The 20,442-nt window shown below is 40.9% G+C and overlaps 1 protein-coding gene across 1 annotated transcript in view; it reads left to right on the top strand.

The window, feature by feature from the left end:
• Nucleotides 1-710: 710 nt before the first annotated feature.
• Nucleotides 711-20,442, top strand: part of LOC135101768 (uncharacterized) — a 39,834-nt gene continuing 20,102 nt past the window's right edge. The window contains exon 1 of the mRNA XM_064006059.1: nucleotides 711-896. Coding sequence (XP_063862129.1) covers nucleotides 711-896 — 186 coding nt within the window. The remainder of the gene's footprint in view (nucleotides 897-20,442) is intronic.

Genomic DNA, 20,442 nt, shown 5'->3' with positions numbered 1-20,442 from the left:
CAACAATGCCAGCTTATATTTGATCTGAGTGCTAAACTCAACTGGCTCCTAACTTTAATGATAGCTTAATTCATTGATGGAATTTAAGATGTTCTGATAGCTCTGGTCCACGAGTTCTCTAGAGAGAAAGGCTCTAAATTCCTCCCAGGACAATAACTGCCTTTTTGCTAAGATGCCCTATATGTAAACTGCTATTTGGGCATCAGTTCTGGTTAAAGCCATTTTTCTGTCACTCTTCAGTGTTTTGTGAATAATTTTCAATTTGGAATAGAAAAATTGCTAGCCTACCTTCTTCTACTCCCTGGAGATGGCTATGCTTTAATACAGGTATGTCACAAGGTTTCATGAAGGCTTTTGGTGTTGGTTGTGGTTGGTTTAAAGTATACAGAACCTTTACAAATACCAAACTGCCGCATCCACAAAATCAACTCCTCCAACACAATTAATGGCGGGATAGTTATCACAATTAAATACATTACCTACAAATTTATGGATGATTTTATAATTGGCGTTAGCGCCATAGAAATCGTCCGCTTTGGGTGGCGGTGTGTACAAGTGGCTTTGCCTTGCTCTCTGAGTTTTCTCTGAGTTTTGTGGTTTACTTTCTCTTGCCTGTGTGCTGAAATACCCTGAAAATGGTGATGAGCGCGTGTGGTTCATTCGAGGAGAGTGTGGTGAACAGGCAAAGGGCTGTGGCATGCGAGAGATGCATGGCCTGGTTCCATGTAGCCTGTGTGGGCATGAGGGAGGCCAACATGAAGGCGCTGGGGTTTGAGCTTCTGATGTTCCTCTGCAGGGAATGCCTGAGCAGGAGCCTCAATGAGTGGAGGAACCAGGATGAGGAAAAAGAAGAGAGAGTGGAGCAGAGCACCCAGACAGAAAACCTGATGAAAGAGGCAGAAGCACAGACGACGAAGACTGAAGAGAGAAAAGACCAGCAAGAAGTGGTGGAAGTGGCCAGAACAGACAGACGCCCAAGGAAGAAGGGAATGGTAATCAAGAAAGCCCCTGTACGTGTCATTGGAGACAGCATGGTAAGGAAGACTCCCGACTTTGTGAGAAGGGAAATTGAGTGCACCAGCATGGGAGGTGCTAAGATCCAAGACGTCAAGAGGAAAGTCAAGGAAGAAGTGCAAGAAATGGAAGAGAGAAGCCTGCTAGTTATCCAAGGAGGAGGCAACAACTTAATAGAGGCAGGTGCTGAAGACACAGTAAAGGAAGTGATAGAAGCAGTGAGGAGAGCAGAAGAAAAGAAGATGTGTGTGGCTGTGGTGGGGATCCTGCGGCACCCACGGGAAGGAGTGCAGTATGAGAAGGTCAGAAGAGAAACGAACGCAAGATATGCGTGGAACTAATGAAGGTCAAGATGGAATGGATGGGAGAGAAGAAGGGCAACGTGAGCTTCCTAGACATGGATGGGATCCTCGACCAGGACAAATTCTTCGGGAGAGACAGGGTCCACCTCAACCACAACAGGAATGAGAGGCTAGGACGTTGACTGGCTGAGTGGATGAGGGCGAGGCAGGTGTGTTGTGTGGACGAGGCATGACGAGGAGGACCCACTGATGTCAGCGAACATGGAAGAAAAGAGACTAACCAGGCAAGTAAATGTGTGAAGATTGGCTGTATGAATGTGAGAGGATGGGGTGTGGGCAAGTTTGAGAATGTATGCAAGGAGCTCAGGGAGTGGAGGTTCGACTTAGTCGGGCTCACTGAGACTCACCTGAGAGATGATGTATGAATGGAGGGATGCGAGTATGTTATGATTGGAAAGGGGCATAAGGCACAGGAAACACTGGGAGGAGGCATAGCCCTACTCTACAAGAAAGGAAGAGGACTGAAAGTAGAGGAGATTGATGTGGGGGAGTGTACAAGTAGTGAGGATGTGCTTGCAGTCAGAGTGAAATGCATGGATGGTCGTGGCAGACCAGAGAAGGTGGTACTGGTGGTAGAAAACATGACTGTCATGGTTGAAAAAGCAGAGAGGGAAAATAGGAGGAAGTATGACATACTTAAGAAAGTAGTGAGAGAGCATGGAGAGGAGAGAGTGCTTGTTATGGGTGACATGAATGCACATGTGGGAATACTGGGGGAACAGGTGAACAGGAATGGTGAAATGCTTGGAGAGTTTGTTGATGAGCTGGAGCTGGAAAATCTGAATGTTACTTTGGCTGAGGGCATGTGACTTGGAGTGCAAGAGAGCAGGAATCAGCAATTGACTACGTGTTGGTGAATGGAAGAATGCGTGAAATTGTGTCGCATATGTGGATAGATGAGGATGGTTTGGTTGATATTGTGTCTGATCACAACATGCTGGTTGTGGAGTGCTTGATGCAGGGTGGGAATGAAGTGAAAGTGGCAAGTAAGAAAAAGAAGTGGAGACTGAGAGATGTAGGGTGGGAGAACTTTCAGGTTGATCTGAGTGAGAGAAGCTGGGACAACGGAAGTGTGCATGACGTGGAGCATCTGAATGAGAAACTGGTTGAGGACGTGAGGGGTGCTGCTGAGAACCAGATAGGGTTTGTGAGAGTAGGTAGAAGAAAGAATGTATGTAAACCATGGTGGAATGATGAAATCAGAGCGGCTAGGAAGGAGCGAAAGAGAATGAGTAGACAGTGTAGATGGCTGAGGAAAAAGAGGCATGAAAGCGATTAGGCAGAGAATGAGAATCAGAATGCATGGGCAGTGCATGTGAAGCAGCAGCAGTTGACAAGACGAATGATAATGAATGCTAAAGTGAAGAGTGAAAGGAGTGTGATTCAATCTTTAAGGGAGAAAGGTATGGAAGGTGGCCGTGAATGGTACAAGTTCATGAGAGGTGAGAATATGTCAGACAGTGTTGGTGTGGAGAGTCTAAAAGTGGAGGGTGTAGTTATAACAGAGAAGGACGGAATCAGGGAGGCAATCAAAGGGTTCTGGGAAGAAGTAGGTGGGGTAGGTGAGATGTTTAGTGTGAGAGAAGGATGTGTAACACTGGAAAGGAAGAATGCAGATGAACTGGATGAAAGAATCAGTAGGGATGAAGTGAAGAGGTGTATGAGAAGGCAGAAGAATGGCAAGGCAGCAGGTCCAGATGATATACCCTATGAGTTCTACAAGAATGGTGGGGAGGTAGTGATAGACAGAATGACTGAGTTATTCAACCGAGTGTGGGATGAAGAGAGAGTGGCAAGAAAGTGGAATGAGAGCAGAGTGTGTCTGTTGCATAAGGGGGGATTTAAGAGTAAGAATGAGCTGAAGAACTACAGGCCAATTGCATTAGTGAGTACAATAGGTAAAGTTTTCAGTGCAGTGTTGAATGAGAGACTGTAAATGGATTGAGAGAGCTGGAGTGCTAGGTGAAGAACAGAATGGTTTTCGTAGGGATAGGAGAGCTGAGGACAATATGTTTGTGGTGAATGAAATGATTGAGAAGAAAAAGAAGGATGGGGGTAAATTGTACCTAGGTTTTCTGGATATAGAGAAAGCTTATGATAGAGTGAACAGAGAAATGCTAGGTAGAGTCTTAGAAAAGATTGGATTGAGTGCAAAGATAGTTAACATAGTGCAAAGTATGTATGTGGACACAAGAGCTAGATACAGACTAGGAGACATAGAAACAGACTGGGTGAAGAGTGAGAGAGGAGTTAGGCAGGGCTGTATATTGTCACCAACCCTTTTTAGCCTGTATACAGAGGAGCTAGCAGCCAGGATGAGAAGAATGAATGTAGGGGTAAGTGTAGGGAATGATAAAGTATGTGTGCTCCTTTATGCAGATGACGTAGTTGTTATGAGTGAATTGGCAGATAAGCTTCAAAGTCTGTTGGATGTAGTGGATGGCTATGGTAAAGACTTTGGAGTAAGGTTTAGCAGTGAGAAAAGGAAAGTAATGATTGTGAATAAGTCAGAGGATGAAAGTAATGTGGTATGGAGACCTGGAGAGAATGAGTTGAGACAGATGCAAGAATACAAGTACATAGGGATGTGGATGAGTCCTAGTGGGTGTGCAAAGGCAAAGAATGAAAAGATAAGTATGGTAAAACAGTGGGTAGGTCAATTGGGAAGCACGGCAAGGATGAGACCAAGTATGATGTGTTGAGAGAAGTGTGGAAGAGTGTGGCTGTGCCATGTATAATGTATGGTATGGATGTGATTGCATGGAATGAAAGTGAAATTGATAAGTTAGAAGTGGGCCAGAATAGAGTAGCAAGGATGGCACTGAGTGCACCGAGGTGCACAGCAGTTGAAGCCTTGAGAGGTGACATGGGATGGAGCATCTTTAGAGAAAGACTCACAAAAGCCACACTTAGGTACAAGATTAGGCTTGAGAGAATGGATGATGCAAGAATAGCAAGGAAGGTGTACCTGTGGAATGAAAGTGGAAGCAAATGGAGGAAGAGATGCATGAGAATGACAGACAGGAATGGATTGCAAGTTGTGTGGGCGATAAGAATGGCTGGGAGGAGTCAAAATGAGCGTGAATGGGTGGTAACAAGAGGAGGCAGAGTGGGAGCCGAATGGGATGTGAGAAAATGGAAGAATGAGATAGACAAAGAAGTGAAATGTGTGGGATTGAATGAATGGAAGAATGAAATGGAAAGAAAGAAGACCCTGGAATGGTACAAGGAGAAAGAGGCCCCGAGGTATGAAAGATGGTATGATGGAAGCCTGGGCGGTGATCTTCTCTTCCGAGCAAGGGCACAGTGTATGGATGTGAATGCAAGGAGTTACAGGTGGTCTGAGTCCTGCAGCAAAGTGTGCCAGATCAGTGGTGGCTCGTGACTGTTACTGATGGGGGGGCTGTCTCACATTCAGACAAATAAAATCTTAAATGCTTTTATTGTTATTGTTTAACATACCATTGATTGATAGATTATAAAGATAGATAGATAATTATTTAATTCTTTAGGTCTTATCCTAACAGTAAATGCTTGACTTCCTTAGTGCTGGCTTAGGCTATTTGAAAAGGAAGTCCATTCTCTTATTCCTGTTTTGTGCAAACAGATCAATAACTTTTTCATTTAAACCTGGCATATTATTCACAGAAATCTTCTCTATTGAAATCATGGCAAGTGCATTTAGCCTCTCCTGCTTCATAGTGCTCCTTAAGAAAGTTTTGACCCTCTTCAGGGTTGAAAAACAACGTTCGGGCTCTGCTGTAGTCATTGGAATTGTCAAAAGAATTTTTATAAGTTTTGTCAATTCACAGAGTACATCACCTAAGTTATTTTCATTCACAATCTTTAATAGTTCACTCAATTTGGAAAACTCATGCAAATCACTTCTGTCATAGAATGCTCTAAGTTCAGTCAAAAGTCTTTCTTTGGCAATCATGGGGTAAGCTTCAGTGGCTACTTCAACTTCTTCTAAAGTCACTTTTTGCTTGAAGTTAGTGAAACAGTCTTTGTTGAACAATTTAGCAGCTAGTAATTGTTTAGTGAAAGAAAATCTATCAGCTATATCAGCACACACACAGTCACACACCTCTTTTGCTTCAGCCATGAGTGTTTTTGTGGGATTTTCACAGTATTTGGAATTTCTTACTTCAGAAATGGCCCTTTTGAAGTTTGTAATGTGCTTTTGTCACATCAATGTCTCTGCACTGCATTTGGTGAAAAATCACTTCTACATGAGGCATTATCTGGTGGAAAAGCTCCAACCAAAACTTAAAACTTTCATCATTCAGGGTGTTCAAAATACCTGTTGCTTCTCGTATGGTTAAAGTAGCATTTGATGTACTCTGTATTTCCTCCATGCATTTTTTTAAGGGTTCAAAATGTTCATAAACCTTGTTGACTGTGCGACTATGAAAGTTCCACCTTGTAGAAGACGGGCGTGGAATGCGGCTAGTCATGTGCTTTGTAAGAACTTTTAAACGTAGAGATGACCTTGAAAAAAATGCTGCTATGCCCGAAAGGTTAGAGAAAAATATTCGTGAACCCCTTGTAACACTTGCAGCATTTTGAATAATAAGATTAAGTTGGTGGGCATAACAGTGAATGAAGTGGGCGTTATTGTAGACTGATTTTATTTTAGCCTGAACACCCCTCTTCTTACCTTTCATAACACTTGCACCATCAAATGTTTGAGCTATCAGTTTCTCTGCATTCCCTTCAAGGACTGTGTTTAACTGATCAAGGATGCATTTTGACAACCCATCTGCTGTTTGATTTTCTGGAGTGAAAAATCCCCAAAATCTCTCAACAACCTCTTCACCTAGCAAGTACCTTAGAACAATAACCATTTGAGTGTGTTCTGAAACGTCTGTAGTGTCGTCTGCCATAACAGCAACAAAGGGAGCTTCTTTAATTTCTTTTCTGATCTGATCACGATATATTTGCAGCAGACAATCGAGAATTTCATTCTGAATAGTCTTGGAGACACCTTTGAAGACAGCATTACTTTCTAAATGGGCCCGCAAGTCTGGATCTAATTGTGATGCATGATTTATAAGTCCTCTAAATACACCTGGATTAGCAGAGTCATCATTTTCATCATGTCCACGCAAAGGTAGCTCAAAGTGTCCACAAAATTTTATGCAGTCTATAATCTTGGACAAAATTTCACGATTCTTGGTAACATTCTTATTATGTGCATTCACTGAAAGTTTGTATGCCTCACTAAGTCTTTCTTTAATATTTACACTCCCAAGAACAGATAGAGAAATTACATTATCAATATGCTTCCTAGAATTCTCATGTTTCTCTGTTTTTTCTTTCAAGTTCTTTATGCATGCAAAACCATCTTTGGACCATACTGAATCACCTCCAAACAACAGACATGGAAAGCAAAATAGTGCATTCTTAACTTCACATCCAAAGAGCCATGTTTTCCTTTGGTACCAATCACAATTAAAACTGCGAATATACTTCTTGTTGTGGCTTACTCCTTCTTGCACAATTTTAATGTCTGGTAATGGACGACCTGCTTGTTTAATTGCTACCTTCTCTTGAAGTGTTAACTGTGAAAATTTGAGTTCTTTCAATGCAGAAACCGTCTTTGCTTCTTGTACCATTTTGCAAAATACTGCTAGGCTTACCTGGGAAAAGAAAAAAAAAAAAAACATTTTATACGATGTTTCTGTGATTTTACACCATCTATGATAATCAAGACTGAGCACAAGCCATCACTGATCAATAATATTTTAAAATCATCCCTGACAAATTGAAAAACACGATCGAAAATAAGACCCACGCAAGAACACTCACCTAACAAAAACAACGGCCGAGACAAGACTGCGCTGGATGCAGTCCACACTCTTCATTCTGCCCAGGAAGCCTCCCCCCCCCTATTTCTCCCCGCTTTCGTATCATTAAATAGTAAACAATTTCCGTACTTCCTCATTGTTTTGCAGTATTTTTTCTTTCATATAAACATATGATAATTGGTGTTTTCATGTGAATGATAGTCAAACATAAATAAATTAGCATTTTTTCGTGAATCCTAGAAATCCACTGGGGGGGGCTGCAGTCTCGCAGTCCTTATTGACGAGCCGCCACTGCTCCAGTGACCTTAACAGACAACAGAACAATACCTATTACACAAGGAAAATAGAAAAGGAAGAAATACAAAGACATATACAGAAAATGAAACATAAAGCACCTGGATCATCCGGCATTACAAAGACAGTTATGGAAAAAATGAGCCCTGAAAGCTATAACATAAATAAACAATATCTACAATGCCTCTCAGCAGGCCATTTTTCCACAGCATTCAAGAAAGCTTCCATAAAATTTACGTTTAAAGCAAATAAACCGCACTAAATTCCCATAAACTATTGCCCCATCTCACTTCTTGAGGTCCCCGGAAAACTCTGAAAAAACTAATATTAAGCAGACTGAATGCCTATCTTATGGTCAGTAACATAATGACAGAAAGACAACCTGGATAGGAAAGACTGAGGCGCTAAGACTTCCGTTACAATAGCCTATGAAAAAAAAAAATAGCAGTGAACTTAGCAGACTAGAATCAAGTGTACGTAGTACTAAGGGACGTCGCAAGAGTATTTGACAAAGTCTGGCACACAAGCTTAAATTACAAGTTAATGCATGTGGAATTGCCAATGATCTTAGAAAAAAAAAAAAAAAAACATTATGCACCTTCCTAGACAACAAAAGCGCAGAAATAATACAGTAATAAGAGTAGAACGAAGTAATAACATCCTGTTTCAGAGTAGAATTCCGCAAGGGAGCGTATTGTCACCTACGCTATACTCAATATATACCAACAACATTCCAAAAGCGAGACCAAGATGTATAGGTATCACCTACGCCGACGATGTCACCCAAATCATCACAACTCAAAGTAAATCAAAGAACATAATGAAGAAAACAGAAGAGAAATAAATAGAGAGAATAAATAGATATGAGAGAAAATAGAAGATAAAAACAAACGAGAACAAATTCAAAATAATCTCCATACCCCAACTTAAAACCCAAACACTAAAAAATCAATGGGAAATATATTGAAACCACTAAGGAAGGCAAGATGCTGGGTTTAATTAAAGATGCAACACAGAGGACTGATTGGACACCAAGCAGACTGAATAAGTAAAGCTAAAACTGCGCTTACTAAACTATACAGGTTTGCCAACTTAACACATGAACTAAAAACAACACTTGTCAAGGCACTATTAATTCCAGTTTTAGAATACCCACCAGTCTCCATATGTTGTGCAACTAAAACACAACCAAACAAAGCATCTTCAGTTCATCTTCAGAAACGAAGAACCCAAAACCAAGACTGGATGACATGCACAAAATTACGCACATAAAACCCATAAACATATCAATACACTAAAGCTGCAAAGATTTGGGAGACACTCAAAACCACAAACGATACCAAATTACGCAGAATTCACATCCTGGTACGTCACACTCTTGGTTCCCAAGATCGAACGTAGTCATCGGAGCTTTATCTCCGGAACCAATGTACGTAACTTAGACAACGAATCACAAACACACTACTGCTGCTTCAAAATCACCAAACAACTCAAACACTTAAATACGCCTATGGGGATGTGGGGTGGGACTACGGATGGATGGGACACAGGAAGGCTTAATCCCTGCCTGTCAGCCCGTCCCTCCTGGTGGCAACAGCAGCCCTTACGGCAAATCTGAAAAAAAAAGTAGTTATAAAATGTAAATATACTAAGAATGGTGAAGAGATAAATAAGTAAAAATCATTGGCAGAGGGAACGTTAGGGTTTACTTGGGTAACTGCCTGAGGGCAGTCCGTTGTAGAAGGGTAGCTATGTTCTACCAATGAAAAAAAAAAAAAAAAAGTGGGAGAGAAAACACTCGGCAGTCATGTTTTGTTTTCTGCGTGGGTTTAGCTGAGTTATCTTGCCGAGTGATTTGTTTTTATTTGTTTCCTTTTCTTCCATTTTTTTTTCTTTTTAATTAAATTAAATTCTTATTCCAAGTTATGTAACTAACATCCCAACACCCATCTTAAAGTTTTTTGACAACAGTATTACACCTTCCTTACCTATTAACAAAGAACACAAATAAAGGAAAACTACAAAAGGTGAAAATCTCATGGCCATATAAACTTAGGTATAAAATCGCGTATAAAGATATCCTACCCCAGCTTTAGACGCAACATGACAGACAGAGCAGTGTGGTTAAGCCCACACGCTCTTCCTTTAACTATACCTCCTTACTTTATCACCCATCCCTTTTTCTTTCACTTATCAACTCTTTTCATCCCCCCTCTCTCTATCCAAGTTCCAAGTTCAAAGGTACTTATTCTCTTCCCAACCAGCGAGAGAAAAGCATCTCACCGCAGTCGCTAAAGAATGGTCACGGACCCGAAATCGGGATTTGTCAGAGATGACACACTATAAAAGTATGTCATCACACAACACACGACAGAGAATCGGACAATTTTAAGGAATAAAAAGAAAGGGGAAGGTAAACATTTTTTTTTGATTGAAAATTAATTACTGCTTCAAATTACATGGAATATCTACCTAGGTGTGGGGAATGTTTCAAATATGATACATGGGAAAGAAAGATGAGAAAAAAATAATATTGTTGAAAAACGCAAAATTTTATATCGAGTTTTGATCAATTATTAGTAAATAATTTGATTACATATACTAATTTTAAAGTTGTCATTGATGAAATTGATCATTCAAAAATTGATTTTATTTTCGTTTTTATCCTTTAACGTGTTATTTCATGGAGGAAAAAATTTATAAAAACACAACATAGCTCAGAATTTCCGCAAATGTAGCCAAATATATATATATATATATATATATATATATATATATATATATATATATATATATATATATATATATATATATATATATATATATATATATATATATATATATATATATATATATATATATATATATATATATATATATATATATATATATATATATATATATATATATATATATATATATATATATATATATATATATATATATATATATATATATATATATATATATATATATATATATATATATATATATATATATATATATATATATATATATATATCCAAAAATCCAAAAATCGAAAATATTTTTTTAGAAAACTAAATAAAGAATAAGATAAAATAAATAAATAAAGAATAAGATAAAAAAGATTACAGCAAAAAGCATGAAAAAACCGAGATATATTCAATGAAATGTAAAAAATCTTGCATCTTAGAAAACGCGATTAGGAGTCGCTACGTTCGTCACGTCATGACTCGGTTTACTCTGTCACAACTCTTTTACGCTTCATTAGACAGTGTGTGGCATGATCAACAGCTGTTTCAGCAATATATTTTGCATATCTTAGGTACATAGCAAAGCTGATGTGCTCTATGTTCAAGAAGGAAGTTAGTTTGCTAACACCATCGAATCCCACACAGAGCAACATCAACCCATACACAAACTTTATTGTTGGTGGATCGTAATTGTTTTTGCATTTAACTGTTCCTCGTTGTGTCGTGAATTACTGCACCACAATCACATTGCACTAGCATGAATGTGTCTATCTGATGATGAATAGATTTTTCTGTAACAGATGGTGAGGCACGGGTGGGAGAACAGTTTTCTTACTACCCCCCCTTCCACGCCCGTTTCCTCAGGGAAACAACATTAATTTTACCATCACCCAGTTCTGGCTTTGTTTCTTCTCATCATACAAAGATTTATTCTTGGCACTCGGTGTAGGGTGTCTGGCGTGAGTCATGAAGTGATGGACTGGTTGTGCCCGAGGATGCTACATGTGCTTTTCCTCTATTTTCTTCTTTGTTTCGCTCTCCAGCTGCGTTCCTAAGCTCACACCGACGTGCTATATACTTCTTGAGCCTTCCCATGGCGAAAGACAAAGAAACAGCACAATATCACACATAAGAGGAGGCAACACGTGACCAAACAAGTGCTCGAAAACAAATTTCCCGCTCAGTTTTCCTGAAATACCGATCTCATTTCCTATCCCCGCGATGCTCCTTCCCCTCAGAGCGGGAGAAATGCTAGACTTTCCCAACAAAAGAAATTTCATAAGAAAGAAAAAAATGATAAATAGCAATGAAATTACAAAACAGAAAGTGTTCACACTCACCGACGTTTAAAGGCACACGGTAGGCGTAGTTGGTTTACATCTGGATCATTAAATCCCTTTAAATGCACTCGTATCACCCTAAAATTTTGCGAGAATGTTGCCAGAAACGCATTATTTATTTTTTTTCAATGTGCTTAACTCATTTTCCATATTTGGTCGATTCTTGGGTTTAAAAACGTTCAGAACTTGCCATCACTTTCAAATAAATAAATAAATAAATAAATAAATAAATAAATAAATATATATATATATATATATATATATATATATATATATATATATATATATATATATATATATATATATATATATATATATATATATATATATATATATATATATATATATATATATATATATATATATATATATATATATATATACACACACACACACACACACACACACACACACACACACACAGTATAAACTTTCACTGTAGCATTTCCCAAGATATGCTTTTCTTTTGGTTGGGGTAACGGGCCAATATTGATTTAATTAGAGGTCTTACTTGGGGTCGTATTTTTTACTTCTCTCACCAGAAGAGGGAAAAGGAAAGGAATTATATAACTTTGATATTCATACTTCTGTTAAAGTCTCTCAACACAATGAGGTCAAGAACACACAGTAAACACCAATATTAACACAAAGTCTCAAACTCACATAAGAAATTACAATATAAAAAATATTTATCTCCTCAAGGACGAGGCAGTAGACACCTGCCGAAACGATAATTACTCCCAGTGAGGTCTAAAGCACTGTTCAGGGGGTGCTGTGAACTTATCATTAAACCCAGCTGTGACCTCACTGAGCGTTTCCCTTTGTGTCTCACAACACAAGGGAGCAGTCACAGCCTGCCCTCTAAAGACAACTCTCTTCCTCCACACAAAACTACAAGCACCTAATAACACCCACACCCTTCACTTAAAAATTTTAAAATCATCATGGCGACTCCTACACCAGCCTCGGAGTCCCCATCTGGGGAGGGGACCATAAATGTCCCCAGGTCGGACTGCCTTTCTGTCGACGACCCTAAGTGTCTTGACACCCCCCTCAACTTTTTCTTCATTAACTTCTGCAACATTCGCGGTCTAAGATCTAATTTTCAATCTGTAGAACACCACCTCTCCTCTTCTAAACCTCATCTTCTTTTCCTCACTGAAACTCAGGTGTCTGAGGCAACTGACAGTAGCCCCTTTTCTGTTTCCTCCTACTTTCTCTATCCTCATTTTCGATCCAAAGCTGGATGCTGCGTTTATGTGCGCAATGACTTAACCTGCTCTCGTGCCCACGCTCTTGAATCTTCCGAGTTTTCCACCATCTGGCTACGACTACAGAGTCACTCTCATACTAAATTTATCTGTGCTGTATACCTCTCACCTAACTCCTCTGACTATAAGAAATTCTTTGACTACTTAACTTGCAAAGTGGAGAACATTCTGACGCTCTTCCCTTTTGCAGAGATCTCCATTCTTGGAGATTTCAATGTTCACCACCAGCTTTGGCTTTCCTCTCCCTTCACTGACCATCCTGGTGAACTAGCCTACAACTTTGCTATCCTCCATGACCTAGAGCAATTGGTGCAACACCCTACTCGCATTCCTGACCGTTTTGGAGATACGCCCAACATTCTTGACCTTTTCCTGACCTCTAATCCTTCTGCTTATGCTGTCACCCTTTCTTCTCCGTTGGGCTCCTCCGATCACAATTTCATATCTTTATCTTGTCCTATCACTCCAAGCCCTCCTCAGGATCCCCCTAAGCGAAGGTGCCTCTGGCGTTTTGCCTCTGCCAGTTGGGGGGACCTGAGGAGGTATTTTGCTGATTTTCCTTGGAATGACTACTGCTTCCGTGTCAGAGACCCGTCTTTGTGTGCTGAGCGCATAACAGAGGTGATAGTGTCTGGCATGGAGGCGTACATTCCTCACTCTTTTTCTCGTCCTAAACTTTTTAAACCTTGGTTTAACACAGCTTGTTCTCGTGCTATACATGATAGAGAGGTGGCCCACAAAAGGTACTTAAGCCTTCCATCACCTGAATCTCATGCACTTTATATTTCTGCCCGGAACCATGCCAAGTCTGTTCTCCAACTAGCCAAAAACTCCTTCATTAACAGAAAATGTTAAAACCTTTCAAGATCTAACTCCCCTCGTGATTTCTGGCATCTAGCCAAAAATATCTCCAATAACTTTGCTTCTTCTTCTTTCCCTCCTCTACTTCAACCAGATGGCACCAATGCTATCACATCTATTTCTAAAGCTGAACTCTTTGCTCAAACCTTTGCTAAAAACTCTACCTTGGACGATTCTGGGCTTGTTCCTCCCTCTCCTCCACCCTCTGACTACTTCATACCACGTATTAAAATTCTTCGCAATGATGTTTTCCATGCCCTTGCTGGCCTAAACCCTCGGAAGGCTTATGGACCTGATGGGGTCCCTCCTATTGTTCTCTGAAACTGTGCCTCCGTGCTTGCACCTTGCCTAGTCAAACTCTTTCAGTTCTGTCTGTCAACATCTACCTTTCCTTCTTGCTGGAAGTTTGCCTACATTCAACCTGTTCCTAAAAAGGGTGACCGTTCTAATCCCTCAAACTACCGTCCTATTGCTTTAATTTCCTGCCTATCTAAAGTTTTTGAGTCTATCCTCAACAGGAAGATTCTTAAACATCTATCACTTCACAACCTTCTATCTGATCGCCAGTATGGGTTCCGTCAAGGCCGCTCTACTGGTGATCTTCTGGCTTTCCTTACTGAGTCTTGGTCATCCTCTTTTAGAGATTTTGGTGAAACTTTTGCTGTTGCCTTGGACATATCAAAAGCTTTTGATAGAGTCTGGCACAAAGCTTTGATTTCCAAACTACCCTCCTACGGTTTCTATCCTTCTCTCTGTAACTTCATCTCAAGTTTCCTTTCTGACCGTTCTATTGCTGCTGTGGTAGACGGTGACTGTTCTTCTCCTAAATCTATTAACAGTGGTGTTCCTCAGGGTTCTGTCCTGTCACCAACTCTCTTCTTATTATTCATTAATGATCTTCTAAACCAAACTTCTTGTCCTATCCACTCCTACGCTGATGATACCACCCTGCACTTTTCCACGTCTTTTCATAGACGTCCAACCCTTCAGGAGGTAAACATATCACGCAGGGAAGCCACAGAACGCCTTACTTCTGTTCTTTCTAAAATTTCTGATTGGGGCAGAGCAAACTTGGTATTGTTCAATGCCTCATAAACTCAATTCCTCCATCCATCAACTCGACACAACCTTCCAGACAACTATCCCCTCTTCTTCAGTGACACTCAGCTGTCCCCCTCTTCTACACTGAACATCCTCGGTCTGTCCTTTACTTATAATCTGAACTGGAAACTTCACATCTCATCTCTAGCTAAAACAGCTTCTATGAAGTTAGGAGTTCTGAGACGTCTCCGCCAGTTTTTCTCACCCCCCCAGCTGCTAACTCTGTACAAGGGCCTTATCCGTCCATGTATGGAGTATGCTTCACATGTCTGGGGGGGTTCCACTCATACTGCTCTTCTAGACAGGGTGGAATCAAAAGCTTTTCATCTCATCAACTCCTCTCCTCTAACTGACTGTCTTCAGCCTCTCTCTCACCGCCGCAATGTTGCATATCTAGCTGTCTTCTACCGCTATTTTCATGCTAACTGCTCTTCTGATCTTGCTAACTGCTTGCCTCCCCTCCTTCCGCGGCCTCGCTGCACAAGACTTTCTTCTTTCTCTCACCCCTATTCTGCCCACCTCTCTAACGCAGGAGTTAACCAGTATTCTCAATCATTCATCCCTTTCTCTGGTAAACTCTGGAACTCCCTGCCTGCTTCTGTATTTCCACCTTCCTATGACTTGAATTCCTTCAAGAGGGAGGTTTCAAGACACTTACTTATCCACCAATTTTTGACCACTGCCTTGACCCTTTTACGGGACTGGCATTTCAGTGGGCATTTTTTTTATTGATTTTTGTTGCCCTTGGCCAGTGTCCTTCTTACATAAAAAAAAAAAAAAAAGAACCACAGCCTTTGATCCCTTACAGAACATTTCAGTCCCACGTATGTACCTGAGTATTATTTTGTACACGTATAATGATTATAATACCTATTCCAAACTCTGTTCTTAACCTAATGACTATGAAGGTAATGTCCTGTCTTCATAGGAGGAGGAGGCAGTTGACACCTGCCGAAACGATAATTACTCCCAGTGAGGTCTAAAGCACTGTTCAAGGGGTGCTGTGGACTTATCATTAAACCCAGCTGTGACCTCAATGAACGTTTCCCTTTGTGTCTCACAACACAAGGGGGCAGTCACAGCCTGCCGTCTAAAGACAACTTCCTTCCACTACACAAAACTACAAGCACCTAATAACACACACACCCTTCACTCAAAAATTTCAAAATCATCGTGGGGACTCCTACACCAGCCTCGGAGTCCCCATCTGGGGAGGGGACCATAAATGTCCCCAGGTCGGACTGCCTTTCTGTCGACGACCCTAAGTGTCTTGACACCTCTCTCAACTTTTTCTTCATTAACTTCTGCAACATTCGCGGTCTAAGATCTAATTTTCAATCTGTAGAACATCACCTCTCCTCTTCTAAACCTCATCTTCTCCTCACTGAAACTTAGGTGTCTGAGGCGACTGACAGTAGCCCCTTTTCTGTTCCCTCCTACTTTCTCTATCCTCATTTTTTATCCAAAGCTGCATGTTGCGTTTATGTGCGCAAAGACTTAACCTGCTCTCGTGCCCACGCTCTTGAATCTTCCGAGTTTTCCACCATCTGGTTACAACCACAGAGTCACTCTCAAACTAAATTCATCTGTGCTGTATACCTCTCATCTAACTCCTCTGACTATAAGAAAATCTTTGACTTCTTAACTTCCAAAGTGGAGCACATTTTGACCCTCTTTCCTTTTGCAGAGATCTCCATTCTTGGAGACTTCAATGTTCACCACCAGCTTTGGCTTTCCTCTCCCTTCACTGACCATCCTGGTGAACTAGCCTTCAACTTTGCTATCCTCCATGACCTAGAGCAATTGGTGAAACACCCTACTCGTATTCCTGACCGTTTTGGAGATACGCCTAACATTCTTGACCTTTTCCTGACCTCTAATCCTTCTGCTTATGCTGTCACCCTTTCTTCTCCGTTGGGCTCCTCTGATCACAATCTCATATCTGTATCTTGTCCTATTGCTCCAGTCCCTCCTCAGGATCCCCCTAAGCGAAGGTGACTCTGACGTTTTGCCTCTGCTAGTTGGGAGGACCTGAGGAGGTATTTTGCTGATTTTCCTTGGAATGTCTACTGCTTCCGTGTCAGAGACCCGTCTTTGTGTGCTGAGCCCATAACAAAGGTGATAGTGACTGGCATGGAGGCGTACAATCCTCACCCTTTTTCTCGACCTAAACCTTCCAATCCTTGGTTTAACACAGCTTGTTCTCGTGCTATACATGACAGAGAGGTGGCCCACAAAAGGTACTTAAGCCTTCCATCACCAGAATCACATGCACTTTATATTTCTGCCCGGAACCATGCCAAGTCTGTTCTCCAACTAGCCAAAAACTCCTTCATTAACAGAAGATCTAACTCCCCTCGTGATTTCTGGCATCTAGCCAAAAATATCTCTAATAACTTTGCTTCTTCTTCTTTCCCTTCTTTATTTCAACCAGATGGCATCACTGGTATCACATCTATTTCTAAAGCTGAACTCTTCGTTCAAACCTTTGCTAAAAACCCTACCTTGGACGATTCTGGGCTTGTTCCTCCCTCTCCTCCACCCTCTGACTACTTCATGCCACCTATTAAAATTCTTCGCAATGATATTTTCCATGCCCTTGCTGGCCTAAACACTCGGAAGGCTTATGAACCTGGTGGGGTCCCTCCTATTGTTCTCCGAAACTGTGCCTCCGTGCTTGCACTTTGCCTAGTCAAACTCTTTCAGCTCTGTCTGTCAACATCTACCTTTCCTTCTTGCTGGAAGTTTGCCTACATTTAGCCTGTTCCTAAAAAGGGTGACCGTTCTAATCCCTCAAACTACCGTCCTATTGCTTTAATTTCCTGCCTATCTAAAGTTTTTGAATCTATCCTCAACAGGAAGGTTCTTAAACATTTATCACTTCACAACCTTCTATCTGATCACCAGTACGGGTTCCGTCAAGGCCGCTCTACTGGTGATCTTCTGGCTTTCCTTACTGAGTCTTGGTCATCCTCTTTTAGAGATTTTGGTGAAACTTTTGCTGTTGCCTTGGACATATCAAAAGCTTTTGATAGAGTCTGGCACAAAGCTTTGACTTCCAAACTATCATCCTACGGCTTCTATCCTTCTCTCTGTAACTTCATCTCAAGTTTCCTTTCTGACCGTTCAATTGCTGCTGTGGTAGACGGTGACTGTTCTTCTCCTTAATCTATTAACAGTGGTGTGTTCCTCAGGGTTCTGTCCTGTTACTCACTCTCTTCTTATTATTCATTAATGATCTTCTAAACCAAACTTCTTGTCCTATCCCCTCCTACGCTGATGATACCACCCTGTACTTTTCCACGTCTTTTCATAGACGTCCAACCCTTCAGGGGGTAAACATCTCACGCAGGGAACCCACAGAACGCTTGACTTCTGATCTTTCTAAAATTTCTGATTGGGGTAGAGCAAACTTGGTATTATTCAATGCCTCAAAAACTCAATTCCTCCATCTATCAACTCGATGCAACCTTCCAGACAACTATCCCCTCTTCTTCAATGACACTCAACTGTCCCCCTCTTCTACACTGAACATCCTCGGTCTGTCCTTTACTTATAATTTGAACTGGAAACTTCACATCTCATCTCTAGCTGAAACAGATTCTATGAAGTTAGGTGTTCTGAGACGTCTCCGCCTGTTTTTCTCACCCTTCCAGCTGCTAACTCTGTACAGGGGTCTTATCCGTCCATGCATGCAGTATGCTTCACATGTCTGGGAGGGTTCCACCCATACCGCTTTTCTAGATAGGATAGAATCAGAAAGAAAAAAAGCTTTTCGTCTCACCAACTCCTCTCCTCTAACTTACTGTCTTCAGCCTCTCTCTCACCGCCTCAATGTTGCATCTCTAGCTATCTTCTACCGCTATTTTCATGCTAACTGCTCTTCTGATCTTGCTAACTGCATGCCTCCTCTCCTCCCGCGGCCTCGCTGCACAAGACTTTCTTCTTTCTCTCACCCTTATTCTGTCCACCTCTCTAATGCAAGAGTTAATCAGTATTCTCAATAATTCATCCCTTTCTCTGGTAAACTCTGGAACTCCCTGCCTGCTTCTGTATTTCCACCTTCCTATGACTTGAATTCCTTCAAGAGGGAGGTTTCAAGACTACTGCTTTGACCCTTTTATGGGACTGGCATTTCAGTGGGCAATTTTTTTTATTGGATTTTTGTTGCCCTTGGCCAGTGTCTCTCCTACATAAAAAAAAGAAAAAAATTATCCTTAATCCAGAATGTTCCCTTAATCTGCTATCCTTAATCCAGACTATTTTCTTAATTCACTATCCTTAATCTTGATTTTCTAAATCTGCTATCCTTAATACAGACTATTTTCTTAATCTGTTATCCTTAATCTTGATTTCCTTAATCTATTATCCTCACTCCAGACTATTTTCTTAATCCACTATCCTTAATGAAGTGAGAACTTCCCTCCTTGCCAATTTCCCTGGATATATCTTAAAAAATGTAGCAGTTGGCTCAGCAGATCGTGGGGGAACAGTTGTTTGTGTTATCAAACACGAGTATTGGTGATCAGATGAGGTTGTAGTTTCGGAACATACAGAAAATTTTACTCGGCTATTGTTACATACATCACTGTGACTCACAATATTATTTATATGATTTGTTTGCAGCTATCCAGGGAAAACTCACTTTTGTACGTTTAAAGACACTAAATTTGGCACAGATCATATGAATGCAAGATTTGGTGGAAGTGTAAGAGATTTGTTTAAGGTACTGGATCTTCCTATTGACAAGTACCTGTCATACCCACAAATATTGGATAATGTTCATACACCTGGTGACAATGCAAAGCTTTTATCAATCATATGTATTGCTTATAATCTACTTGTGATCAATAATCTTCAATATCAAGAAAATATTTTCTTGGTAACAAAACTCTCCGCAGGCGTGATATGTGGATCTCCGAGTTGGAGATATGTGATGCATCTAAGGGAGTATTTGACCTCATTCAAGATTTCTCATTGTTGTAGCAAGGTGTGGTGATGGCGGTGGTGATGGTGGTGTGGTATTGGTGGTGGTGTTGGTGGTGATAACAATACTGCATCCCCCATCCCCTTCACCATGTCAAGTTACTAAATGACAAGTCACCTTACCCCTACTCCACTTCCCTCCTTAATCTGCTCCTTCATGCCATCTCCCCACCTTGGTTACCCCACTCCCCCTCACCTCCTCTTTCTCTCCCCTGCTTATGTGTTTGTTTGTGTGTGTGTGCGTGTGTGCGTTGTCCTGCTTGTCTCTGTTCACGGAGTTAGCTAAGTTAAAGACACACATACACACATGCACGAGAGAGAGAGAGAGAGAGAGAGAGAGAGAGAGAGAGAGAGAGAGAGAGAGAGAGAGAGAGAGAGAGAGAGAGAGAGAGAGAGAGAGAGAGAGAGAGAGAGAGACCTTCATGGAGCCATTCATCTTCAATCATTGGTCTCACACCTGCCTCTAATTATTCCCAACAGGTGTTTTTGGACGTAAAGCTATATGGTAAAAGAGAGAGAGAGAGAGAGAGAGTGAGAGAGAGAGAGAGTAGAGAGATGAGAGGGAGAGAGACAGAGAGAGAGAGATGAGAGAGAGAGAGAGAGAGAGAGAGAGAGACGAGAGAGAGAGAAGTAGAAAGAGAGAGAGAGAGAGAGAGAGAGAGAGAGAG

Source organism: Scylla paramamosain, chromosome 7 (assembly GCF_035594125.1).
Source record: "Scylla paramamosain isolate STU-SP2022 chromosome 7, ASM3559412v1, whole genome shotgun sequence".
Taxonomy (NCBI): Eukaryota; Metazoa; Arthropoda; class Malacostraca; order Decapoda; family Portunidae; genus Scylla; species Scylla paramamosain.
Note: the sequence above shows the minus strand (reverse complement) of the source record. Positions and strands in the feature narration are given on the sequence as shown.